This window comes from Gymnogyps californianus, chromosome 3, assembly GCF_018139145.2.
Source record: "Gymnogyps californianus isolate 813 chromosome 3, ASM1813914v2, whole genome shotgun sequence".
NCBI classification, from domain to species: Eukaryota; Metazoa; Chordata; class Aves; order Accipitriformes; family Cathartidae; genus Gymnogyps; species Gymnogyps californianus.
The window spans coordinates 63,792,532-63,820,508 of record NC_059473.1 but is presented as its reverse complement, the minus strand read 5'-3'; the positions used below and the strand labels follow the sequence as shown (position 1 = coordinate 63,820,508).

Below are 27,977 nucleotides of genomic sequence, written 5' to 3'. Positions count from 1 at the left end.
TACTTTCCAACAGTAAAATTTAAGTAAAATGCTTACATTCATTTGACAACAAAAAAACATATTAAAAATGTTGTGTGGATGGTGCAAGAGCTGCTCTTTCAGCTACAACTTTCTTCCAGGGTTATTCCTGTGGAAAGAAAGAAAACAGTATTGTTGTAAACTCTTAATAACCAAACTCTGAAACCTTTTAAAGTGATCCCCCCACACCCCCACACAATTCCTTGAGATACTGCAGGATAAACTGTCTGATCTGCAATTTACTAAACTGCTTACCTTTTCCTCTTTGCGTCTGTCCTTTTCTTCATTATTCTCAATCGTTTCTTCTTCATCTTCCACAATCCCATCCCCTTGATATTTGTCATGTGTCCACTTCGGACTGCTACCTGACTTTTTGAAGTTAAAACGCCCTCTGCCACGCTGGAAAGTACCACGGCCTCTTCCTCTTTTGGCCCAATAATCCACACCATCGTCTCTGTCATCATGCTACAATAATACCAGACACGAAATAAGGTTAGGACACCTCCTAAATGTACCCCTTAAATGTTAGTACTCTGTATCAAATTTATACTATACATAGAAAAAAAAAAACAATTAAGAGAACTTTTTAGCAGTTCCGATCATAATTTATAGAATACATTATGAAGTATATCCTTACAATTCATGATGCTATAACTAAACCCACAACAATAAAACTGTTTTAAGAGCCCTTATTAGCTGTGGGTCTACTCAAATGTTTGAGAGTAACAAATCAGTTCTGTCACTTATCTTCAGTCAGAAGAAAGAAATACTCACTAGTTTTGATAAAAATAATCTGTGATTTTAAAGGAAGAGGCTCTAGGAATGTGCTAGGATTTGTTTTAATTTTTACTTTAACGCAGAGATAGAGTTCTTTATACTTATTAAGGAAAGGTAATTGAAGGCAGTTTTCAGAAACCCTGCTTCACCTGCGCAACGTAGGGCAAATGAAGTTTAAACTGTTTAAATTGACATTAACAAACAACAGTTGAGTTTCTCTGGTTAATAAGCTTAAAGTTTGCTATCCTGCTACCAAATATAGCCTTATATAGTTTGGCAAGTCTTCTGACAATCATTCTATGCACTGCATGAACACTACAAACAATTATTATAATAATTTTATATATATACACCTTTAATATAAAAAAGGTTTATATTTAGAAGAGTGAGGTACACTTGCTTCAACATCTGCTTTTTTTTACTTGTGATTTGGAAAGAAATCTGAACTATTAAACACATACCACACCTATATAAAACAGTTTATTAACAATTATGAATTATAAGAACAGTTAAAGGGTGGCTTCTTTTTTAATTAAAAAATGCTTTTTTAGAGATGAGAAAAAAGTTTAATAGCTACAATTATTTGTTCTAGCTATCATAAAGTTTCTTAATGAATAGATTATCACATCTCTTTCTATGTTTATACATCAGAAAAGTTTATATATGTGTGGGGAGACGGAGGAGAACTCCTTGTACAAACATGCAAATTGTGACTGCATTATTTCTTGGATTACCTGTTAACATATTTGTGACAAATTATAATGCTACAGGAGAAGGTCTAATCTTCACTACTTAACATTTTTCAATGGTGAAACAATATCCTTAGAAGTTTGCATTAAGGAAATCAACTGGAACAGAGGCTACATTCAGTATACTACACTACTTACTGGGTGGTTACATCAACATCCTTTCATAATCCAGATGGGAAAAAGGCATCAAAACTAAGGTGATTTTCTTATGACTATCACACTACTCAACTAAGAACAAAAGGACTGCTAATAACAGAGTCAGCCTATATACATCCACAAATACTGTCAGCTTTTCCTAATCTTCCACTTTTGCAGACTTCCAGACAAATCTAAGACAAAGTTCGAATGCCACACAGACATAAATCCAGGAAAATACAGCACAAGTCTTTTTGGTTTAAAATTCGTTTTTAATAATTTTAGTCTGAGTCTGCCTTCTTCCCCACTCACTGATGAAAGTTTTGGAGATGAATTCTGTGTCAGGCCTCAGTTATTGCCAGCCTGCTGCAGAAAGATGCAAGAGAAGCGGAACCAGGCACTACAACAACCCTGATATTCTCATGGTTACGTAACTGAAGTCCCTGTCCATACATGCATGCTACTTCTACACTTGTAGAAAGTTTGAAAAAACAAAAGCATGCATAAGATATCGAGTTCTCCACACCCACCAAGAAGTATTTCTTGCTTTTTGGGGTATATTCAGGATCCCATTCCTCTTCCTTCGGTCTCTTCTGAAAAGTAGTATTTGAGTTGCTGGGACCAGTATTTGTTCCAGCAAAGACTCCTCTGGCTCTTCCTCTGCCCCTAATTCGAAACTGATTAACCAAGATGTCATTTAATCCATTTACATAAAACCACAAAGAAGAGTTCAAGTTCTCTATTACTGAAAATGCTCTTTCTGTGCTTAATTACAGTATCTGCAAGTGTAAAACCATTTTCAAATTCACATATTACCTTAAGTAAGATATTCAAGCATTCACTTCGAAATAATGATTCTATTAAACTTAATTGAAACACATTTGAATTCTTGGCATAAATTCACCCACAACCACCAAAAAGAAATTTCCTTTGACTGCTGGTAAACCAGTGTGTTGCAACAAAAGGTCAGAAGAAGCTTCTGAAACTGTTCACAGACAAAAACAAACAGAAAAACTAGATTGAAAGAGGGAGAGAACGGGGGGGGGGGGGGAGAAGAAAGGTCATTTATGGAGTCAGTCATATCAGTTATGAGAAAGTGATTCTAGAATACATACAAACAATGCAGTTTTCAAATAAGTCTATCCACTTTGTGTTACTCAAACATTTTCAACTGAGATTCAGAAATGTACTTTAGGCCAAATTAAATTTCAAATGAGTAAATTCTTCACTGAGAAAAATCAACAATATGTACTGTACAGAGTAGCAATGCTTGAAGTGAAAAATAGTGTCTTAAATACTCTTTATAATGTTAGGCTAAAAAGTCTCCCAGCAATAAAGAAAATACTTAACTCAGAATATACCAAGTAATAATACACACAGTTCCCTCAGCATGTAAATTTTTAGCTTGTAGAAAACATTAAACAAGAGTTTATATCCTCCATTCAAGGGGAGAAGAAAGGTTAGGTTGGGAAGATAGACTGCTAAAACCTGCAGTTACTACAGAACATGATTTCCATAAACAGCCTAGTTAAGAACACAAAACTGGGTCTTCAGAGTAACTGTACAAAAACATGACTGGAAATTCATTTCATTTGTTAAAAATAAGTATGTTCCATAAACATAGACTAAAAAATGATGTAATTAACTAACTTGAAAGAGGAGTATTATGCACACTTGGTTCCACAAAGCTCCAACACTTCTAACGCAGAATTTATGCTGGACAGTTTTAAAACTACTCTGAAATCAAACAGACTGAAAAAACAATCTATAAAAGGCTCGTAAGACCTATCCAATACACTGTAGGCAAAGGTGGGGGGGAGGAGGGGGGGGGGGGGAATTGCTTGGAGAATCACTTGGAAAGTGACAGACTATCACCTGAAAAAAACTGTACAAAAGAGGAAACACTACATGCTGTATTTCCAATAGCTTTGAAACCTTTACAAAATTAGGGCACAACAAGCATTATCACAGTGGGGGGAAAAAAGAATGTAGAGACAAAATTATGACAGGATAAAAAAAAAAAAAATCAGCGTTTCCTCGTATTAGGTCCTATGATCAGATTCCCTTTAAGAAAAATATCTAGAGCTTTCCTCAACACTGTATTAACACTCCCCCCCCCGCCCCTGTCATCTTTCAGGCAAAGAAATACGGGAGGTGAAATCTACTGTGGTGTTATCTTTACGGGCTTACTTACTGCAAAGACCATCACAAAAAGGACAGAGTGCATTTTCTATAGAAAGAGAAAACTCCTTTTAAAGAGAACTGTTACACATAGAATTCTTTAGGAGCTGGATACTAATGACAGTGTCATTAAAAGATTCTATTTATCCTGAGTTCTGTGTTCCTACTTCAAAACTATTCATGATGTTTATGTACAAGAAGCCTAGAATTAAACATTATAGTCTATCAGCAACTGCTAGTGAAAAATCATTGCTGATTTAACATGAAATTGACAGCTTAGCTTATATTAAAGTCTCCCCTATCCAGCAAGCTATGCTGTCCCCAGGTATCAAGGCTTCCTGCTTTGGGGGAGGATTCAAAACCAAAACGTTTTATTTACTCCAAAAGCAAAGCAATATTTACTGGAATGCAGCCACTATCAGCCTGAATTACAAAGACATTCCTACACTAGCCAGTCTGTATGTTTCAATACTATCCAAGCTGTATCCCTAAAGAGAAGATTTGAGTCAACAGGTTGGCCTATTTAGATTCTCCTGTTCAGACACAGTTTGTTCAATAAGCCTGTGTGTGACCACGTACATCACTAGGGAACATTAACCAGTTGTTATTGCATAGCCAGAACTGGCAGTCACCAGTAGTTAAATTAGTAGAAGTCTATTAAATCTCCAATTCACATGTACTTAAATTTCACATACAGTAGCATCTCTTTCACAATGTGTACAATCTAGTTTTATAAAGCAGTAAGGCTTCCACCAATTAGGAGTTTTCTTCAACTGATTCTCTTTGAGAGGAGAGGGGGTTTTAAGCTCTACTTTTGTTTAACTCAGTGCCACTAGCTTATACGGCTAGAAATTGTGCTGCTATTGTCATATTTGATGCCTACACCATCCAAGGATTTATACATTTATGCCACATAGATGTTCCTTAGTATAATTATATAAAAAAATAACAAGAAAGGAGGAAATGATGCATTTTTAGTGGTAGAAATTTTGAACTTTGAATTTTCTTCTAAGTAGCTACAGTTTTTTAGATGAAGATTCAAACCTTAACTCAAGTGTTGCACACCCCACATGTATCTCAGACACCCTCGTGTGTAGCTCAAAACTTTTTACACTACTACAAACAATTCAATGTACATTTATACCGAACAATGCCTTTTAGCATTATTTAGTCTTAATTACAGACCACACGAAGGAATTTTTGTGAAAGTATGAAATTACTCCTACCCTTTACGTAAGTTTATTTGACAGTTTTTCCCCAGCCAAACATGGAACTTGCTTTTTTTTTATCTTTTGTTTTGGTTTGGGTTTTTTTTTGTTGTGTTTTTTTTTCTTTTCTTTTTTAAAGTGTTCCTTATCTTTTCAAGGCCTACTTTATTGATTCCTAGTCTTTCCTAATGCTTCTACATTTCCCAATTAAATATCAGTAATTACATTAACATGGAATTCTTAATTTTAAGATTTTTCTGAAGACTATAGTGGTCAATGTGTTACTTTCCAAATCACAATGCTAAAACACATTCCAGAGCTAAATTGAGCTTTCATGCTCACTGTGGCTAGTCCAGGCCAAAGAAACACTGAAAAATAACAAGTATACCATCTCCTCTCCTCAATACAGCTGTTTCAAGGTTGATGTATGTTTTTTAATTATGTGCCACTCTCTATTTAACAAGTTGCAGGCATAACGCACAAAGGAGGGCAAAACCAAACTGAAAATGACAAGGAAAAACAGAAGCTGCAGGGAGTTAAGAGGTAACAGATCACAAGATTTAATCTTTACATAAAGGTAAATTTTCAGATTCTGTTAGGAAACAACATAATTACAAAAAAGCAAGGAATAAGCAAGAAATTGTTTTTCCCACCCTTATGCTAAGGTCTCTAATGGCATGCTAATGCATATCTACACACCAATTAACTGCTATTGGGCAGTGCTGGGGAAAAAAAAACCAAACCACTTTTCAGGTTTGGTACATCACATCAAAGAATTCAAGAATCACTGCTATGAAGGAAGTCTAGCCTAACATTAATCACTGCAACACTTCCTCATTTTATTTGTTATACTATTACTATTGGTGAAGTGTTCATAATTTGGGGGAAGAATAAGAGAGCAACTTACAAAGGTGCCTCTTGGCCTGTTCACTCCTGCAAAACCAGAGTATTCTTTCTGTTCATGGTGGGTTTTGAAGTCTTCATCTCTTTCTTTCTTGCAATCCTTTTCTTCTCGAGAACTGGATGAGGAAGAAGACGGGGAGGAAGATGGGGAGGACCGAGCACGGTCTTGATCTCTTTTTTGTTTACTGAAAAATAAAAAGATACACTGTGTGCTATTTTAAAAGTACTAGATAGTCTGTAACATGCTATACTAAAAGGGGTCTCTTTACATTTTATGAAAAACTATCCCCCTTCTGGTGATAAAGTCACATACATATTTCAGATGTTAAGGTGAAGTATAGTTCCACTTTCCAGCCTCCTCTTACACATTTAAATGCACTAAATGTATATTATTGCTAGTGAGTTGGAAAGCAGCAGTCTGCAAACTGCAAATACAGTTTTTCTAGGTTTTGATGCCATGAAGAGATTCTGTTACTTTTAAGATCTGCCTTTCTTCTGAGGCAGAAGAACAGAAATTGAAGGGAAGAAAACCCTCAAGGCAAAGTTTTACAGTAACTTTACATAGTTCAGTTTGCACACTGTTGAGAAGATACGGTGTGGGCTTCCCTACGTAGATGGCTGTATGGAATTAGCCAGTGGAAGATAATGTGGATACCAAAGTCAGGAAGTAAATGGGAAGCAGGAAGCATAAGTAAAAATTCATTGTATATCCAGTACAAAGCAGGGAAAAAAAATTCCTACAGCAAGACTTTTAGTAACCCCACAGTGGTACTAATTTGACCCGATTTACAAGATCTTAATATTCTATTCAAAGGAAGGTCATACCTGAAGTAACTCTTACCACTGCTACACAGTATCCACTGAGATATGCTAACATTTTTTTCTTAAAAACAGCCCACTGGCTTTAGACAAAAATAGAAATTCCCCTTCTCACCCATGTTAAAACCTAAGTATCAGTAAGATTCTCATACTCTGGGTGTTATGAGTTGAAAAAGTGCGGAATCAAGCATAACGAACCAAAGTTCTTACACAAACTGTTTATAGAAATGTACTGCATTGAAGTCCAACCTCCTGATGTAGCCTGGATAATAGGACAGATTAATTTGTCATTTTTTTTTTCAGTGTTAGCTTGCTATTCCAAAGTTTTTGTCCTCATCCACCATAAGCCGTGTAAAAGACAGATAATACATATTTGCTGTAAAACAAATAATTTTAATTGTTTAAATTTAAATGTTCCATTATACATTGAAAATTGAAAGCAATTAAGCTTACAATTACAAAAGGCTAATTAGAAGCTAAAAACCTATATAAGGACTTCAAATATTTACCTGTCGTCTTTGTAAGATTTGTAATCCTTGTAATCTTTTGGAGTTTTTTCCTGCTTTCTTGACCCACTGGATTCCCTGGAACCCTTTGAGTCTCCTCGTTCTTTACTTCGCTCTTTTCTACGTCGGTCAATGTCATGCCGAAGATCAGCAGAATCACACCTTAATTTTTTATCTCCCTGTAAACAAATATATATTTTGGAACAAAATTTTGAAATAAAACATCCAGAAGAGAATCTGAATGAAAAGGCAAGTTGTGCATACATTTTCAAAAAGCTAGATAGAATTTACCTATTTTTCAACAAACTCTTCAGCACACAATTGACTTTAAGTGAACGCCCTTTACATGCAATGGCTATATCTAAAAAAAGAACAGCTAAGAATTTCAGTTTCAAACAAGCATTCCCATCAAGCCAACGGGATATCTATTTTTTGATGCAGACAGCCCATAATACATGGTTTGGGAGGATATTTAAATATTCATTTCTTCTGGCAAATTGTTTTTAACAGAGCACAAGCATCTTTGCAATTCAACCATACTACTCACTGACTACCTCAGTACTTCCCCCCCCCCCCCCCCTTCTATTCTTTATCCTTGGGCAGCTCAGTGCCACAAAACTGGTCAAGAGATGTCCAAGAAGAAAGGAAGGGTGGGAGAAGACTTGACCTTACAACGCCACGTTATCAACATAGCAAAATCATGCTACGTAAACTGGCTTCTTGGTAACAGTTTCCTTTACTCAAAGGAAAAAAAAAAAAGTTCTAAATGCCAGTACTCCAGATACGATAAATACAAATTATTTTTGTATTTTTATACACACACACACACAAAGTTGAAGTTCAGATTTAAAGGGAAACACAATAAATTAAGTTTAGAAATACAGATAGGACGTTTACTTAGAACCTACTTTTTGACCTTCTTCTTTAAAGACTCTCTCTTCACCTGCTAAACGGGTATGCTTCCTCAGGGTACTTGGAGAGATGTCAATCCTCCTAAATGTAAAATAAAAGCAGTGTCTTGCCATATGTGTATGTGACTGTTAATGGCCTCAGACATTTCTTTTCAACAGAAAACTGAGAAACAAGGCATTTTTGCAGCAGAACGAACTTTTTGCATATAAAGCCCCACCATCAGACTAGAGAAGATGACTAAAAATTAAAAACCTTGGTTCTGTTCTGTGTGAAGTATGCTAAAAACACAAATACAGAAAACAGGCAGTTTGATTTTTCACATTTTAAGTACACCTTTGAAGATACAAAAAATGTTTAACGCATTTGTCATGGTTTAACCCCAGCCAGCAGCTAAGCACCACGCAGCCACTCCCTCACTCCTCCCCCCTGCTCCCAGTGAGATTGAGAGGAGAATCAGGAAAGAAGGTAAAACTCGTGGGTTGAGATAAGAACGGTTTAATAACTAAAGTAAAATATAATGCTAACAATAAAAATAATGAAATATAACAATAGGAATATAACAACAGGCGGGGGGGGGGGGGGGGGGGGGGGGGGGGGGGGGGGGGGGAGAAACCAGTGATGCACAATGCAATTGCTCACCACCTGCTGACCCATGCCCGAGCAGCAATTTGCCCCTCCCGGACAACCCCCCCCCTGTTTATATACTGAGCATGATGCTCCATGGTATGGAATATCCCTTTGGCTAGTTTGGGTCAGCCATCCTGGCTATGCTCCCTCCCAGCTTCTTGTGCACCTGCTTGCTGGCAGAGCATGGGAAACTGAAAAGTCCTTGGCTTCACATAAGCGCTACTTAGCAACAACTAAAACATCAGCGTGTTATCAACATCATTCTCACACTAAATCCAAAACACAGCACTGTTTTAGTAGCACAGTACCAACTAACAGCTACTAGGAAGAAAATTAACTCTATCCCAGCTGAAACCAGGACAGAGTTATTTCAAAGTATCAGTATACGTAGCCAGTTCAAAATCCACCCCCGCAAGAAATCAACACTATGATAGTTTGCTGTGAAGTCAAAAATACTTAACAGTTAAGAAAACTGGTAAAGTTGGATACTGAATATGGAGATAATACATCCTCACATGCAACACAAATATAGTACACTGCATCATAAAACTATAGCACATGATCAGGAACTACATCTGCACGCCTACCTTCTTACCTTTCAGGCTCAGATTTTTCAAAAAACTGCTGTAAATTAACACATACAAAAACTAAAGTAGTACAAGGTGAACATTTCACACTGAAGAATAAAGATGCATGTACAGGGCTTCTTTTCATCTCCAATACATATGCCCCTCAATATTTGAGCACTGCATGTGAGAAAAGTAAACATATCCCAAATGAGATACAGAGGTAGAGAAGACATCTGCTACAAAACCACAGATGAAGCCAGACTTGGCTCAGATGAGCTCTCTTTTACAGAAGGGGGTTTTGGTGGGGTTTTTTTGGTATTTTGTATTTACACAGAAATTGACGAATTACTCCATACAGATTAGAAAAAATATTTTGGGCTCTCAAAAAAAATAGTAGCAGACATTATTTGAAACACAAAGCATCTACATATGCAGTTAACATATACCTATGTATTTCTGGGCTCTTTTGCCGGGTGCAGTGTTCTTCAGTAGCTTTTTGATATGCAGTGAACCTCTCATTTAGGGTCATTCCAGCTGACTTGAAGTATTGCTCTGTTGGTTACAATAGAAAAACACTGTTTCATTAGTTTAATTCAACTGACAGGTATTTTACTCCTGACAGAAAGGTAAGTAGCAGGCAAAAAACACAGTATTTTCAATAAATCTCTCAGGACAAGCAAATGTGGTGTTTTCCCTATTTTTACACATTCTGTAACCCGAACAAAGTAACAGTGCACAGCATCACTGCAAGTCTACTTATAACTATGCCATGACTGCATTACATCTAATTCAAGCATCATTTACTGATTGGACTTGCTCATTTTCAATGACATTCTCCTCTAATGAAAGAGAAAGGAGCAATTTCTTAACAGTTACTTTGCCCATAAGAGAAAACGAAGTTACTTTGCGTCATGAATACTTGAAATAAGTACATTTTACTATTCATCTCATCTTTAACTTAAAATAAGAGTTAATTCAGTGAAAACACTTAAGTAATGTATGCTTCAATAACTACATGAATGACCTAACAAGTCATTTCTTAAAGGAATACAATTTCTTGATTTGAAGTTGTGATGATAAACGATCCAAGACAATTAACACACCTATATGTAAATAAATTCATTTAAGCATCTGGCATCTTGGCAAACTTGACAACTTCTCTGACAAATTTTCTCTTTCCTTCAGAGACAGTTAAATTAGCAACAGCAAAACTCAGTTTTTAAACCAGCTCAACAAATGTGTTTAAATGTAATATAGAAATACATAAAGTCATGAGCTATGAAATGTTACATATGAAGCAAGCTATCTGCTTAACAGGTCAACATACATCTGTATCAACTTACCGCCCGGCATCCAGTATTTGTCTCATAACCAACCATTAAAACTTGAAACGGCCACTACAAGGGTAGTGCCTCAATCATAATTCCATCAAACACAGGAATTTGAGCTAGCAACTCTGTTTTTATGCCATTTTTGCCAGGAAGACAGAAGGTTCAACTTTGCCTGTTTGGCATCTGTATCTTTCAACAGCTATTTTACTTTTGTAACATGGATTTTGCCATTTCAAAACACATTCCAGGACCTAGTTACAATGAAAAAGAAAACATCACTGGGCATTTTCAGCTCTACATTAATAAAGAGCTGTTCAGACTGGTCGCATCACACCAATAATGAACATAACTTCAATTTGTCAAAAGAGTTACTAAAATCTGATCACAGACCACAGTAAATTTGAAACTTAAAGAGAGGTTCTGCTTTCAAAAACAACCATAACTGTACATATTTGAATAACTTGACCAGATAGGCTGTTACGCTGTTACATTTACCAGGTATTTTTTTAACATACAAAAGTTTACAGAGAAACGGTCTATTCTGTGATCAACATGTGAGAGTTTCAGGAATATTATTTCACCTACAGCCTACATATGTACCATATAAGCAAAAAACTTACAGAAGCTCTCATTGGATTGAGCCTTAAATCTCTTTACATATCAATAAAATAGATACTTTCACAACAAATCATTATACTCTAAACAGGTGTCCCAAGAATAATTTTTTTAATCTAATACATTATCATAATCTATTATTGTTGACTATCGCTTTCTTCTTTATAAGTAATTCAAAATGCAGGAAATCATTTGGCCTTAGTAATCTGAATTTTGCCAACAAAATGAGACTTAACAGAACCTGAGCACATACTTCTAGCACGCAAGTCTTTGCAATTTTAGAAGCTAAAGCATCTTAAAAAACAATGCTTACAAATAGATACACTGAAACTAGTCACCTAGTTAAGTATTTCCACATTCCCCCTTTGTATGATGATACGGCAAAATTATTTTCACCAGCAAATTCTTCCATATTATCTCAGTACATTAAACACAAGAACAAGACAACAGCCCAGTGAAATAAAGTAAATGCTATGGAAAAAAAGCATTTAAAGAACTCTCCAGATATCCTCACTGGATTTTAAGGAATTATCTATTTCTCCATCAGAAAACTTCGACAGGATATGTGACTTAAATGAAATACATCTACTTTGATGGTCTGGGTTTGGTTTTTGGGCGGTTTTTTTTGGTTGTTGTTGTTTGATTGGGGGGTTTTGGGTGTTTATAGTAAGCAACAGCCACTACTGTTAAATCAGAAAATAATTAGTGTATAATTCATTTAATGGAGGTTTTTTTAGCCACTGCCAAGTTCCAGTAAGTGAAATTCCTGGCTCCAGCACTACAATACTGTCAAACAGGAATAAAATGAAGTATCACAGTGTATTTTAGTGCCATTTAGAGCACAAGTTTTCTTAAATCTTATTATTTTGAGACAAAAAAACCCTTCTAATAAGAACCTGGAAATGAGCTCTAGGGTGCTCCAAAAGGAATGTCATTGTATTTACAGTGCAAAAGACACCTGTCAACCCACATTGCACCACTTAAAATAAAATTGTATGTTAGAGCCATTAAAATAAAACTAATAAGAAAAGATTGACCAATATATTATGTTTAAACTACACTGCAAAAATTCAAACTTTATATGCTACTTAGGCTCAAAAATTTATCCAGAAACATGGTATAACTGCCATTATGCTCTGCACTGCTTGGGTTTTTTTTACACTAGCTTCCGTGGCTATTATTTTCCTAATTATTTTTATGCATACCTCAAAAGGAAGAAAGTCTAACTAAATCAACAGTAAAAGAGGGCTGAAACCTTCCTGTACTAGAGATAGCAAACAGGCTTAAACGAAGTTGTCAGACGTGTATTTGGTACGATAAACTGAATACATACCTTTGACATGATGAACCAACGACACAATGTGCTGAATAAATGACTCTGACGTGCTTTTGCTGGCCTGTGGCAACTTAATGTGGTCAAAGATGGATCGGAACTCTTGCTCCTTCTTGACGGAATGGACAAGTGTGCTAGCAAGCAGCCTGTCTTTAGTCAAGGAAGCAGGTCTAAAAATGTATGAACAACAAAAAAAGACACACACAAAAAGAAACCAGTAGTTTAAGTAAAGATGGATGACACTGCAGGCTGGTGGAGAACCACACTGTAAAGTGGAATAATTTACCTATTGGAATCATCAAGAGGTACCGGTGCCATTTTGAGTTTAACTTCAGGACGATGGGAGTCACTGGCTATCATTTTGATCCTAAGTGGGCTCTCCTCTCTGAAGGTGGATTTTTCTCTCGCATCCAGATTCTTGTGTAGAGGGGGACTGTAATCAAAGAGTTCTTTGAGCTTTTCAGACTTTACCTGCTCAGGTGACTGAGTTTCTTTCTTCATCATTAGTCTCTCAGAACTCTTGTCTTCTTCCTTGTGCTTATCTTTTGTTGCACTAGGCCTTTCCACTACATAGCCAGTCTCTTTAAGCTTATAACTTTTCTCATCTCTAAATCCATCGCTCTCTCTATTGCCCTTGATTGATATTTTAGATTTGTATTTGGTTCCTTCCTCCTCAGCATTCCGGTGAGATGCAGTAGGAAAATTTTTACCCTGATCTGCCAGGACAGACTTTCTGAACTGTCTGTAATCCTCTGTCTCCTCTGTGTCCTCCCCTTCAGAGTCATTAAACTTTTCTTTCCCAGTCTCTTTATCAACGAAAAAATCTAAAGTTTCCTGTTCCTCCCATTCCCTTTCTCCCTCTGTCCTCCCTTTTTCTGATCCTCTCTCCTTCTGGGCCTCCTTCTCCCTGGTATTACCCCTATCAAGCAGGTATACTCTAGACTCTTCATCTGTGTACCTGTGGATAGCAAAGAAGAGACTGGTAACTCTGGATTGCATTCATTCTAGTTCACTTGCATTCCTCTTTTGTGTTAATCCCACACCAAAGAAGAAGAAAATACATTCTTCTGAGCAATTCAACTTTAGCATGCAATGCTTCGCACACCATTAACACTGTACCCACTGTCATGGGGTATGAAGGCATCTGAAGAATATAATGCTTTTCTGTAGAACACCTAGAAATTCTCTGCTTGAGTTTATAAAAAAGCTAGTGGTTTGTTTTCTTTCTTAATCAGTACCCAGTTTCACATTCTCTTACACCAGTCATTTTTTCCATCAAATTCACAGGAAATTTGGTAATTCAGACTGCAATTCATTTTTGTACCTCTTTTAGTGAAAAAGTTAAAGGAGTACCATAGGAAAAAAAGCAAATAATTTTCAAGATCCTGCACATTTCTAAGAGAATACCAAAATCTGTCACAGGCTTAATGCATTCACTATATCATGTACAAGCAGGGAACCTTTAGAAGGCAGGTCTCCTAAACACAGAAATACACTTACCAATTAATTATTTCAGCCACTGCCTTATCTATACACTATTTTCACATAGGCCCTAACACATTCACCAACTCCAACACATCTAACACAGGGGAAGTCATATTTTTGATCTTCTAAGCAGTATATTTTTACATCATCAATCCCTGACTGGACAAATTCATTTAAAAGCCTATAATCAAGCTTATATAGCACAGTCACAGCTTTGCTCTATAATTCATTTTAGAAGAAATCCACTGAAGTACAAGCCACATTAGAAAGGAACAGTCTAATGTCAGTAAGATTTTTACAACTTTTAAACATTACTACTATATCAAACATTTTAAGAGCATATTGAACAATTTTACGCTAATTGGAAAAAATACATTGAACTTTAAATATGTCATCCTTCACGTTAAAAGAATTATGTTCCAAGAATACCAAGACCTACCCTCTTTCATAAGTAATGCAAGTCAAGGCATCAAAGTTGTCATACTGCACCACACAATTAGCAATCGATACTGTTTATGTTAACAAAGATATCATTGTACAACATGTGCATTTTTAGACTTCCAGAAGATTTGCATTTCAAATTACATGAAGCATTAAAATTTTAAAATACTTGAACAGAATTACTATCAAATAAGCACGTCTGATGCACTATTCCAATTTTTCTTAACAGTAAATGGAGTATAAGAAAATACACCATAAGGGAAAAGCACAAACCCATTTTTCCTCAAGGATACATGTCCCTATCGCCACTAGCCAATGGCCAAGAACTTGAAGCATCTTAGGAGGAAAAGGCATACGTTTCAAGCTCAATTCCAGCCAGACTAAAATCAGTACTATTTATTCCACAGTACTCCATATTGCGTTTTCCAAGGCACAGTGATGATCTTACCAAAACTCTATAACAGACAGCATTTTAAGAGGCAACATTAGGCTTGTAATTTCATTCTTACCTTTTCATAAACTTTCCACCTTTTGCAGTTTCCTGTTCGCCACCCTCAGGATAAAATGACCGCACTCGAGCCTCCTCACGGGGAGCGCTCTGTGATGGGATTGTCTTTGCAGGGCTTCTCCTCGAAGGGATATGATGCAATGGGCTATTCTGAGAAGGACTATAACGGCTAGAACCATTTCCAAGAGAACCAGAGCCAGACCTCTCGGGACTATGCTGAATGGAATGGGAATGTTGAGGTGTGTCCTTTGCTGAGTGGGCTGTGCTAAGCAAAGGGGCATCAGAGCAAGATGAACTCTGACTAGGTGGGGTGGCAATAGAAGGACTATGGGGTGACCTTGGACTGTTATCATACGCTGAAAGGCCAGGCCAAATGTCGCCAGAAGCTGCTGATGATTTGTTAAAATCGTCAAGAGACTCTGATGGGTCATGTTCAAATGTATCTTTCTGTTCATCTTGTGATTTATTTTTCAAGGGGCTATCTTGCAAAGGAGCCCCTTCAGTTTTCTTTGCCTGCTTTTCCAGAGACGCACGTCTTTTGGAAGAGACAGGTGATTTGCTGTATGGGGATGAAGAACGAGATGAAGAGGACCTCGGGGACCTGGAAGATCTGTAAGATCGACGAGATCTGCTCCGGGACCTCTGGGAAGACACAGACCTTCGTTTTGGACTTCTGGAACGTGAACGGCCACGCCTAGGGCTTCGGGAGTGTCTTCGGTTCCAGACAGGCCTATAACCTCCACGATGGTATCTACCACCTCCTCCTTGATAATACCCTCTACCTCTTCCTCTGTAACCATAGGGACGTCTCATTCCTCTATTATTTCTGTAATCTCTGCGATAATCTCTAGAATAAACACGATCCCTGCTGCGAGATCGTGAATATGTCCTTGACCGAGACCTAGAACTAAAATTAAAAAGCAAACATTAACATTTGACAATTGGAGAATTAAAAAAAAGAGTGCCTTGACACTAAAAGCTTGATTTCTCAAATGCAGTCAAAATGGTAAAGGAAGTGGACTAACAGTCTTAAAGTAACTTCTACAATCTATCTTTATTTATTATTTGTGTCTCAAAGGATTATAATAAACATGTCTATACTCCTAAGGACTGTGAAACTTAGACTTCAGCATCACATGATTAAGACATTACTAGCCTCAGTGGCCTGCCCTGCCATTTTATTAGTGATTATCACCACTCTGGAGCATGGCATTCAGTTCCTCAGCCACCACAGTTCACAGCCTGGAACATGAAGTTACATGACCCCCAGTTTAATATGCCAGCCTGCGGACAGCAGCTGATGAGGCAGTAAACATTCAATTCAGCCACTTCTTTTATGGGAGATGGTAATGTCCACTAGTAAGAAACATGAGGAAAAGGCTGGAGGCAACTGAGAAGACAAGATACAGCAAAGCTTATCTGCTGAAGCCTTAACTTACTCCAGATCTGAAAAGCTGCATGAGAAATACAGAACAAATCACAGGGAAGGAGACTGGACAAAGAAAACATCATGTGAAGGGGGAGGGGAGAATCAAACAAGCCACAAATCACAAAGAGCCAGTAGCATTCTGAATTATCTTGAGATACAGGAAAAGAGAAAAAATAGCCAAGTATTAAACAATCAAACACAAGTAATTAAACAATTAAACAAAGTAACAGAAATTACATTCAAAGCAGACTTTACCTACTGCCTGAAATGAAATAAGACCCCAGGCTGACTTTTGTCACAGCATCATACAAGTGAAAAATAATTCCCAGACAAAAACTAATATACTAAACCAACTTTTCATGCAGTAAGACATCAATTTACCTGTATCTCTTTTTTCTAGAATGTGATCTGGATCTTGACCTAGAGCTGGACTGAGATCTGGACTTTGATCTTGAAGAATGTGATCTAGAGTTAGATCGACCCATTTTTCCCAGTAGATATACTCCTTCCCAAAAGGAAAAGCAGTGAGGGGAGGGGAAAAAAAGGGAAGCAACTATTTAGAGTCCATGTAAATCACATAAATGAACAAAATTTTTTATATGCTAAAATAAGAATATTAGAAAGAGGTATAGCATTTCTTAAACCAAAGAACTTTGAAGACAACATGAGTACATTTATTAGTAAATTAAAAGCTCAACCACATTTTAAAGAATTTAACGTAGCTACAGTGCACACAGTTTGTCTGAAAAGACAAAGTGTAACAGTAAAAGGTTTTCTGGATTTAATTGCAAACTTATCCTGTAGAAGGAGAGAGGAAGCAACAGAAAAAACATTTCTGCAAATTAAGACAAGAGATAATGTAAGTCTGGACAATTACACACTTGAATATATTTTAAACAAAATTCTTGCTATTTGTGTCGTTTATAGTTTCCTTACATTTCCAGTGCACCGATCCTTCTCTGGAAGGACTTTACAATCCCCTACAATCTACCTTTTACATAAGCAAAGAAAAAGCCCTGAAGTATTCTGTCCAGCAGTTGTTGGTTTGAGCCAGGAGTATTATTTCCTCTTAACCACATGTACTAAAGCTAATCACTCTGATTCAATTTTCCACTAGTCAATATGCCCACCCTGCATCTTTTTAGGTTAACTTCGCTTTTAAACTACATGTAAAATGCATGGCCAACTTAAAGATTTTAACAACTAGATAAATAATATGGCTTGCAACAGAATTCAACATTTTTCAGCTCAAGTTAAGCTATGAAAACTACAATTTATTATAAAGCAATGAGTCCTAAAAGAAAATAAACTCATAATAAACTATCATTTCTTCTTATATACAGTCATCATAAATATTTAGAACTAATTAGTGCTAACCATAAAAAAATACACAGCTTTTCCTTTTCTTTTCAGATCAGTGGCTAAAAATCCCCAGTTTAATTAATAAAACCTTTGACCCATTACCATTTTCTTTTGAAATTGCCCAGCTTTAAAAAAAAAAAAAAAAAAAAAAAGGGTCACATTAAACAACCTGAATATAAACTGTGAACAAGTAACTACACATTTTCAGGCCTTTGTATGCTCAATACCTATGATCATCATTGTTTAATAATAATTAAAACAAAAATGGAAAAAAACAAACATTTAGCTTTTATATTGCAAACAAGCATGAAAGCCTAAAATTATTGTATTCAACACAACAAGCACTTTCTGTCACAAGGTACTTTATATAATCTTTCTCGTTACCTGGGTGATATTTCAATTATGTAAAGACAAACAGCATTAAAGCTTAATTTAAAGTTAACAAAATTTCAGAGATTTTAGACACATAAGAGAACCCTAAAGAAAAAAAGCAGACCAACCTTTCCCCTATCAACTGGTCCCTCCTGCCCCATATGACTTTCCCCACCACAGTAGCACAAGAGTTTGCATGGCCCCAAATAGACATAACTTCATCTGGAACTAACCCAGCAAAAAATTAATTTTAACCTAAACTAGCTTTCCATTTAGCTAAGAAAAAATTATTTACCTTGGAGAAGAATAATGCTGAATGCTGTCTTTTATTGGCTCCTTCCATTAAAAAGCAAATTTGCATAACCTATACTCAGAAGATGGTTTCTAATTCATTGTGTTCAATTAAACTCACAGAAAATGGCTTATAATCTCATGCTCATCTACTCACAGGCAACATAAATTCAGAGTTTTTAAACTGTTGTAAGACATGAAGCATACCAATTTTCCAAGAGTGACAGAAAAAAAAAAAAAAACCTGTTTTTTTGCTATTACAAGGAATTTTCAGACCAAACTTCAGATGCACTAAATTTATAATACAACCCAATCTCAGCTCTAAAGGGAATTTGTTTGATTTTTCCCTGTATTCAACAAGAACTTTTATACATTTGCATTCTGTGTATCACAAGTATGTATATACTGTATGACAGTTGACCTTTACAAGAAATACGCTAATTTCAGAAAGTCTTACATATTGTAGTTTCTTATTGCAAGCATAAATTTTAGGAAAACAAAATCAATTCTCATTTTAAATGGTTGGGTTTAATCAGAACATTTAAAAATAGAATTAAGTTAATCTTACCTCAAACTGTTAGTTGGTGCCAATGAAGCAATTATTTCAAAATCCTCTATTTGTGCTTTCAGCAATACCGATCCCTATAGAACAGAAAAAGAGACTGTCAAAGACATGAACTTTTACTAAAGGGCAGGTAATACCTTTTGCTTAAATGGGTTCAAACGTTCATCTGTTTATCATGAAGAGACAACACATAAGAAATGGCAAATTTACTCTTGGACTTAGTGAAGCTGCATGTTAAGACTGGAGCAGCTCAAGAGCTAGCCACTGCCAAGGGGCAAATCCTATTCCCCTTCCATACATGATCACTCCTCCTTCAGCCTTGCTTACAGGGCTGTATAATGCATTATCCTCACCTTCACAACAGCCGTGACACCCTTCGGGTCCTTCAGTGAGCACACTCTTGATACCCAGAAATCACTTTCATATGGCTAGGTTATTGAATTGGCTTAATGAAGGGCCAAACAAGTGCCAGAGCTGGATTATGGGCAAAAGAACAGCATGCAGCCAGGAGGAGGGGGCAAAAAGAACAGTGGTAAACTGTTAGCCCAGTTTGAACTCTAACATACAGCTTTGCACTTAACTGGAGCTATTTAAAAAAAAAAAAAATTGGGATGAGGACTTAGGACAACAGCGAAAGCTTTATCTTTAGGTTTCTTTTGCAACATTTATACAAGCATTACTCTGTTATACCTTCTTGCTTAAAATGCATACATATATGAGTTTACCTAAATAACCAACATCGCCTTCAAAAATAAGCTTTTTTGCAGGTATACAGAAACAAAGCATAATTGTAGTAATGAAACCAGTCTCAAATGTATGAACTTTTCACTGGCCTCAGCTTTTAATTACCTCAAAGCCTTAAGACTATGTAGACATTCGTAGTCTGACTCAACATTAAGCAAACTTTCCAATTCCACTCAAGCAACTCGGAATTTTGTCCCAATTCAATACAGACGGGATGGATCTCCCAGAAATTCTGCATCTCAACAATTTATTCATTAAAGCCAAAGCTGTAAGACACCCACTGCTCCTAAATGAGACTTTCACACTTCTTCACAAATGTTTTCAATGTTTTCTTCATCTAAAAGAAGAAATGTAGCACTTGTGTTCATAAACACTGCTTTCAAAAGTCCACTTACCATTCACTAGTAGTGACCAAGATATTTCCAATTTCTACAAAATATATGCTTTAACAAGATTAAGTTTTTACTTCTCATCATCAGCAAGCATGAGTCTCTGAAGGAGCACAGTAGTGTATCGGACCATTTCAGATCTTGTCTAGACAAAAGGCGAGATGGTATTAGCTAGCAAAGGTTAATTAAGGCATTCAGAAGTCTAGTACAGAAAAAGTAATACAAACTTCAGCTAAATGGTTGAAGTTCAGTCCCAGATTTTAAATCAATATTTAAATCATCTCTACTTCTGACTTTTAGAAACAATCTGTTGGTGTTAGCTGAAATCCAAAATCCTAATTTAGACAAGTCTTTAGATCCTGGGGATACAGAACAAGATAGTTACTTCACCTTTAAAACCTCTAGGCAGAAGACAGGATCTTAAATTATTATAGCTCAAACTCTGGCAGTCAGTTCTGCACAGTTTTAGGAATCTTTTCTAGCAACTGGCAAAGGTGAGAAGTAGCCACACTTTTTTTTTTTTTTTAAACAGCCATTAGATATACCGTGTCCAACCCTGGCAGCTAAAATATATTTGCTACCCTTTTCAAAAAAAAAAAAAAAATTAGGGAGGAGTATGGATACAACATTTTAAAAGAAAAGAGTTTTAAATAGAAAACCTTAAATATTGAATAAAAACCCTCAACTATTTGCAGCTTTTGTTTTCTTTTAATTGTAATAGGTAAAAGCTTGACACACAAAACCTCCTTTTCCAAACAATGCTTATACTTAGGAACAAAAGTGAAAAGACTACATAGCTGTTTTTTGAATAAAGGTTTGTCTGTGTAAATATTCTCACAATATGCAGGAATCTAAAGTGTTATTAACCTCTATTAAAGCTAATTAAGAAAAGAATAGTGGTAGATATAGAAATATGTAGGAAAACAGCTCCTTTATAACACTAAGCTTCTACATGCTTCACACTTTCGCAAAAAAGTACACATTTCTCTGAAAGCACCACAACTACAAAATAACATTTCACCGTATCAAATAAAATCACCCACAGCCTCTTCTGTAGACTCTCATGCTCACTGTCAGTCTGTAGTGGCTACACCATGTCAATTAAGGGCACGAGTGGTAAAGGGCAATGAAAAAGAGGTGCTAAGCATCATAGGTTGCTACACAACATCATCAATCACTACCTCAAAAGACTAGTTGCCCCTCTCACTTCAGTGCATGAAGCTTATCTCTGGACTAGTCTCAGAAGAGACCCAGAGTCTGCCGAAGGTGAGTATTAAGAATGCGACACGATGTCATCACTAACACCGAGCATTTTTTAAGACAAGACTGTGACTGCTAGGAACATGGTCTATGCCTGAAACACCAGGGCTGTAATCCACACGCTTTTTGCAACTCAAGCTTCTTTTTGCCTTGCTTTCTGCCCTAAATATGCGAAAGGAGATGCTTCGTGCTCAACCATTTCACTCCCGTGTTAGAAAGTCTGGATATTACAAAGGAAGCTGCGGTAGCTCCACAGTACTTTAAACCAGAATAAGCTGGCACTGCTAGTTTAAAGAAACAGTCCCATCTCTCCTATCCTTTGTTTCCTCACATTCCTGATGATCTTCTCCCTTATGCCAGTGCAAGTATTTCTGCAGCCACATAGTGAATGAGATCTGAAGATGTATGGACCACCTGGATTAGTTTCAATACAAATGATTTTTCTGATATGGTTCATGACACAGCCCCACAAACATTTGGGCCAACACAGGGAAGTTGCAATAGCAGCCAGGCAGGACTGCTTCTTTTGGCCGCACTGCAACCTTAAAGCTTCCCTGAAACTAGTTTGGCAAAGCCATCAGCAGCAACAAACTTGGAATTAAGCTTTTTAACAGTACTTGCAAGCAGCTTTAAAAAGAAATAACATTTTTAAAAACCACAAAAAAACCCACCGCAAACAAAAAACCCCACCCCCAACAATCAAACCTTAACACAGAAACCTAGACGTTTTTTAAAAATGGATAGTCCACTACCTGTCAGATACTGAATCACATTCATGATCAAAGAGGGAGTCAAGAAAAGTTTCTTAACAACATGAACAGCAGGATTTTTGGGTGTCTTAAATCAGTCTCGACCAGCAAGTGTGACCATCAAGCAAAAACAAGATACACAACAGAAACAGGCTTATCCCACCACAAGCAACACAATAATGAGGAAGTAAGCGTCACTATTAATATTTGCTATGTTTAAAGGAAAAATGAAGGACAAAGAAAAGTGTTTCCAATTCCTTGTAAACATTATTTTTAAGAGTCTTTACTACATCACTGATGTTAAAGTTTTCTCAGTGTACACAGACTGCAGATGCAAGATATCTGTTAAGCCATTTTAAAAGTTCTACACCACGTGGAAGTTTTTAAAGATATTTTAGGACAGTTATACCTACTTACACTAGGAAAACACTGCTTCCTCTTAGCTTCGTTACTTTAGCTATCCTTCAGTTATAGTTATTTAGTAGTCTACATTTCTCTTGCTTAAGCATTACTTGAAAGCTGTCAGGAAGATTTAAGTCAAAATCTTGTTAAAGTAATTCACAAGCTGTTGCCAAAATGCATTTTCATTCAGAGATTCAGGCTTCAAAAGAAATGAGGATTATACAATCAGGACAAAACAAAAGGGGATAGGACAGTCTTTAAGAAATCCCACAGAATTTGTAATATTCTCTCATAAGACACATACTGAATTAAAGAAAGTCGGTCTTACTGAGATAGTAGTATAAGGCATCTATTCAGTGCCTGTACATCTGCCATGCTTTCTTATCCACTCATTACCTCCCCCCCCTTTTTTTTTTAAATGCCCACAAATGTAACAGCGGCACATCACAAATAATAATAGAATGCATTTCATTAGTGACTGTAAACCCGTACTACTCAAATCATCAACGACTAGAAACCTACAAATACCAAAATGCCACAGCAAATTTGCCCAAACTATCTTGGAATAAGAGCTGGGAAGCATATTTTCCCCCTATTTCATATTCTTGCTATATAATATTATCTTCATAATATCCACACAGTTACAAAACCAAAACATACCCATCTAAGAATCACAGCATGAAAAGTCAACTGGAACAGCAAAACATACAAAGGCCTTTTTTCCTAATTCATTCATTTCTTTATAGAAAACAATATAAAATATTTGCAAATTAAGTCAAAAACCAGCATCCTAGTAACAGTAAAATCAGCTCTGCAAAACCATCATATGATTGGCAGTTGTTCTTTTATGTAATACTACTGGCAAACAAAAGCATGTTTCTCCTCTAACTAAAAACACAGAAATCAAAGTGACTATTTCTAAGAATTTTGTCAATACACAAAAAGGAATTAGCATGCTTTTGGACACACATTGTTTTGGATAGCCATTCTTGTTATTTTTTGGTTTGTGTTTTAAACACTGTGTTTTCATATGCCCTCACACAGTGGTTTCCACAATCCCTTTGCAATGAACTATGAGTATGCTGCTGCAGAAAAGGCTATCTTCCCTCCCTCATTTGTTCCAAGTCTGATATTCATATAGGTGCTTGGTGAGCTGGAGCAGTGAACTGATCCAGAAGAAAACTACTCTGGACGAAAAGACAAAGCTGACTTTTCAGCCGCATCACCTCCCAGATCCCATTTACCACAAGGCTGCATGGAGGCCAGTGGCAGCACAATGAACAAGACAGCAATGCACTTTTTCAGAACACCTTTGGGAGAAACTCTCACACAGATAAACTGAATATAGTTGTAACCCAAAGGCTTATTTTCTTCAGTAGTTTCCTTCACCTATCTCCACTACTTGTAAACAAACCCCAAATGTTCTCTGGCATTCCTCAACCCCCTACATCACAATCTCTCCTTGACAACCAGCCCAAATCTAATCCATCCAAATACCTGCACCCTAGCTCCAAACAACAGCTCCCTGCTGACCCTTTCTAAATTCCTACAACCACTCCAAGTTTTCTGCATCCCCAATGGCAACAGGCCCTTCCCCACAGTACATGCTCCCCCCTACTTCCCCTTTTCCCCCAAGAAGGATTCCCTCAGCCACAGCCTCCACCTGAAGAATCGCTCCACATAGCCAGGCCCACTAAAGCCTTGCCCAAGCCATAGAGTCAGCGCTCGGGAGAGAGGCAGTCACGCCCCAAGTACTGATATATGTAACACATTAAACCTCTTCCTGCCATTCAGCACAGCCTGTCACTCAACATCAAAAGGGATGAGTGGGAGGAAGCAATTCCTACCCTCCCTGCCACAAGAAGCTGCATGCTTGGAGTGCACCTCAGAGCCAGAGCCTTTACCCCTTCTTATTTTCCCCACTTTTGTCTAAAGCAATGAGATTATCGGAGAGGAGAAAGAGGAGGAAGGAGGAGAAAGACAACAGCTAGACAGCATTTTCCTGGAACCCCACGCTCTTTAATCAATCCTTCCCACACTGAGAACAACTATTCTAAGTGATGTTTTTATATATTTATAATAAACCAGCCATTACTCAAGCAGTGACTACTTGCAGTGTCAAAAACTCCTTTGTTTTGCATGCCCCCGGGTCCTTCTGTAGTAAAAATTAACTGCTACTGTTAAGGTAAAACTTTGATCTCCGAGATAAACAAATGACAAGTTGCACTGACTTGGTAAAGGATCACCATGACACACAGAACAAGAATCTGATTTTTATAAGAAAATTAAAGGTGAAAATCAGGGGGTTTACAAAGCAAATGAGAAATAAAGGACAAGATCCTGCAAAGGTTATATACTACAGTATGATCAATACCGGGAATATAACAGCCCCTTGCAGCAAGGCGCATAAAACCCACCCCAGCCCCTCACCGGCTTTTGCGGGGCATTTCTAAACAGGGCAGTTAACGCGCAGGGAGGCAAGCGGGAGCCGAGTATTTAAGGCACAAGCACTTGAACCGCAATCATGCCCGAAGGGAAGTTCCTCCAACGAGCGTAAAGGCTGATCCAATACCGGAAAGCATCCTTTCACCCCAGCACCCTTTCCCTCCTTAGAGTCACACCCGCGAGGATAACGGGGAGATTTTATGTTCCTGTAACCAGCGCTGCATGGCGACTCCCTCGGGCCTACCCCCCACAGGGAGGGCGGAAAGGCTGCAGACCCAGGTCGGCCGGGGTGGAGGCCCACAGGGGCAGGCCGCCCATTCCGCGCGCCTCCACTCCCTCCACCCCCCGCGGCGGGCTTCCAGAAGCCGCGAACCACCTCAAGGCAGCTCCGCGGCCGCCTCCCGCCGCCCCTTCCCTCTCTACCTTCGCTCCCCGGGGCGCCGTCCAGGCCCAGGGAGGAGCGACGCCGGCTCGGCCCGACTCCCGCAGGAAGCGGCGGCGGCCCGCGTCAGGGCGGTGACGGCAGCTGCCCTGCCTCTCCCCGGGGGAGCGGTTGGGCCCGTCGCCCCGGGGGCTGGCGCGGCTAGCGCGGCGAGGGGGGGGAGCGGGGGGGGCGCAGAGGATAATGGCTGCGGAGCGCCGAGGTCACGCGGCGGGGAAGGGCGGGACGGCGCGGCGCGCGGGCACCGCGCGGCCGCGGGGGGGAGGGGAGGCGGGAGGTGCGGCCGCGCGCGGGGGGCGTGAGCGCCGCGGAGGGGCGGCGCGGGGGGAGGGGAGAGGACTGCTCCCCCTCAGCCTTTCCTCGCCATCTCCCCCCCACACACACCCCGGGGCCGGCTCGGCCACGGCTACGCACGCCACCGTCCCGCAAAACCTCCCCGCGGCCCCTCCACCTCCGCCCCTGCCTCACCTGGCGGGCGGAACTCCTGGCGGCCCCGCTCCCTTATCGCAGCTCGGCGGCCATTTCCCGTCTCGCCGGAGGAAGAGACGCGGGGCCCACAGGGAAAAAGAAAAAACCACCATAGAGAGCGGGGGGGCGGCCGCCGCCGCCGCGGGTGCGTCACTTCCGCCCTGGGCGGGGAAGCACCGGCACCGCTCACCGCCCGCGCGCCATCTTGGTTTTGGGTACCCGTCCGCAAGGAAGATGGCGGCCCGCGGCGCTGATGGCCGACCGCAGGCCGCCCCCGGGCCCGTGTCCCGGGGGAGCGGCGTGGCCCTGCCCTACGTCCCCCAACCCCGTCCCACGGCGGGAGGGGGGGCGGGGAAGCTGTGTGCCCCGCCGGCTGCAGCTCCCGTCTCCTCCCGCACCGCCGCCACTAAAAGCTGTCTCCTTTTATCCTCTCCTTCCCCGAAGAGTGATCCGAGGGGTCGGGGCCCCCCGGCCGCTGCCCGGTTACCTGTCGGGCGGGGTGCGCATCCATCCACAAGAGTTGCTTGGAAGGGCTTGTCTGTAAAGCGGAGCCCAGCCAGCGGACCACCGTCAAGCGGCATTTGCCTCCGGTCCTCCCGTGCAGCAGGAAGGAGATCGCGTAGCAGCGGCACTTTACTGCAGCAGCTTTTGCAGCAGATGTGTGCCTGTCGCTCGGTTGCGATACAGCAGCGCAGCGGCTGGGAAAAGCGTGCCCGAGGAAATCGCCCCAGGGGTTTCTGTAGCACCAAGAAAGCGCAGCAAAGGGCTGTGGGTGAGCGGTATCGACTGATGCACAAGGATGTGTGTCGGCTGAGTAGCTCCTAAAACTTGCGCTACTCAAATCTTACACAGCTGATTTGTTTTTTAAAAGGCTATTGCATATTACTTCTGAGGCAAGGAAAAAACCTATAAATAAAGAAAGAGAAGGAAAGGATGCATATGCACAATTTTAACTGAGTTTTTAAATTCAGGGGACAATGACCGAGAGGCAGCCAAAACCAACTGATGGAGGCAAAAGGCACGGAAGATGGGAAGCAGACATAATCCCCAAATGCTGGTTTGCTGTTTCCTGCGGAGGGAAAGTAATGCACTGCTTAGATCTATTTCTTTTGGCTGCGTTCTTTAAGGGTGGCCTTCTGTGGAGGCAGCAACCGATAAGTGGCTGGTGCTGAAACAAACACTGAAAGTTTTTAGTTCTGAGCAGTTGTGGTTAACTGATGAACAGCCTGGCCTAGAGACACACGTAATTCCCTCCGTCGTTCTTTTAAGCTTTTTCCCTTACGAAGGGGTAGGGGTAGTTAACCTGTACCTCAAGTGCAGCGCATGTGCTGCAGCTTTTGCTGTAACCAACAATAAGACACAACGTGGAGGCAGCTTGGTAACGGACTTGTGGGAGGAAGCCAGCTTGCTAGGGTTTCCAGAACTGTTGTGGGATTTGTCTGCACACAACCCTCCCCTGACACATATTTCTTAATGGTTCTGAAGACCCGTGGGATGCTCATGTCATTTCCCTTCAGTGATGGAGAGCTCTCCTCTATTTTCTGAGATGTGCGGGATATATCTTACTGGGACAGAAAGGGTGGTCACTTCTACTCTTTCAGTTCTCCATTGTATTTAAGACAACATACTACGGGCCCAGAAGAAAAAACAAAACAAACTATAATGTGAAACTTTTTGAAAATATGTTTTAATTATTTCAAATATATTTGCCTAATGACAAATAGTGCAAGTTGTTTGAAGTTTTGTTCACTCCTTGTTTTATCAAAAATTTAACATTTGAGCTATGGGCTGTGTGATTCTTCAGTGCAGCCCCTTGTTAGCAAAAACATCAGGACATGCACCTGTGCTTTGAAACACATCAAACCAGTGGTTTTCAAAGGTTATTGATGTGAAACACAACCTGAGAGGTCTCCCTGCAGCTCTGTCCTGCAAGCTGGTATAC

General features: G+C 39.2%; 1 protein-coding gene across 13 annotated transcripts; it reads right to left on the bottom strand.

Annotated features, from left to right (window-relative positions):
* On the bottom strand, positions 1-26,576 carry BCLAF1 (BCL2 associated transcription factor 1). Of its 13 annotated transcripts, XM_050893318.1 has the most exons (14): positions 26,036-26,055; positions 20,276-20,414; positions 19,140-19,213; positions 16,928-17,051; positions 15,119-16,024; positions 12,970-13,641; positions 12,684-12,853; positions 9,851-9,956; positions 8,205-8,289; positions 7,300-7,475; positions 5,976-6,156; positions 2,210-2,356; positions 274-483; positions 1-127 (listed from the first exon to the last, which is right to left on the bottom strand). In XM_050893318.1, the coding sequence occupies exons 4-14, from the start codon at positions 17,029-17,031 to the stop codon at positions 122-124; spliced, it is 2,763 nt and encodes a 920-aa protein (XP_050749275.1). In that variant the 5' UTR covers positions 17,032-17,051; positions 19,140-19,213; positions 20,276-20,414; positions 26,036-26,055; the 3' UTR covers positions 1-121. The 13 variants fall into 13 exon arrangements, 11 of the variants coding, with proteins under 11 accessions (XP_050749275.1, XP_050749276.1, XP_050749274.1 ...); XM_050893319.1 differs by lacking the exons at positions 20,276-20,414; positions 26,036-26,055 and adding an exon at positions 26,523-26,576; XM_050893317.1 differs by lacking the exon at positions 20,276-20,414 and having other exon boundaries at positions 26,036-26,085.
* Between the last annotated feature and the right edge of the window lie 1,401 nt (positions 26,577-27,977).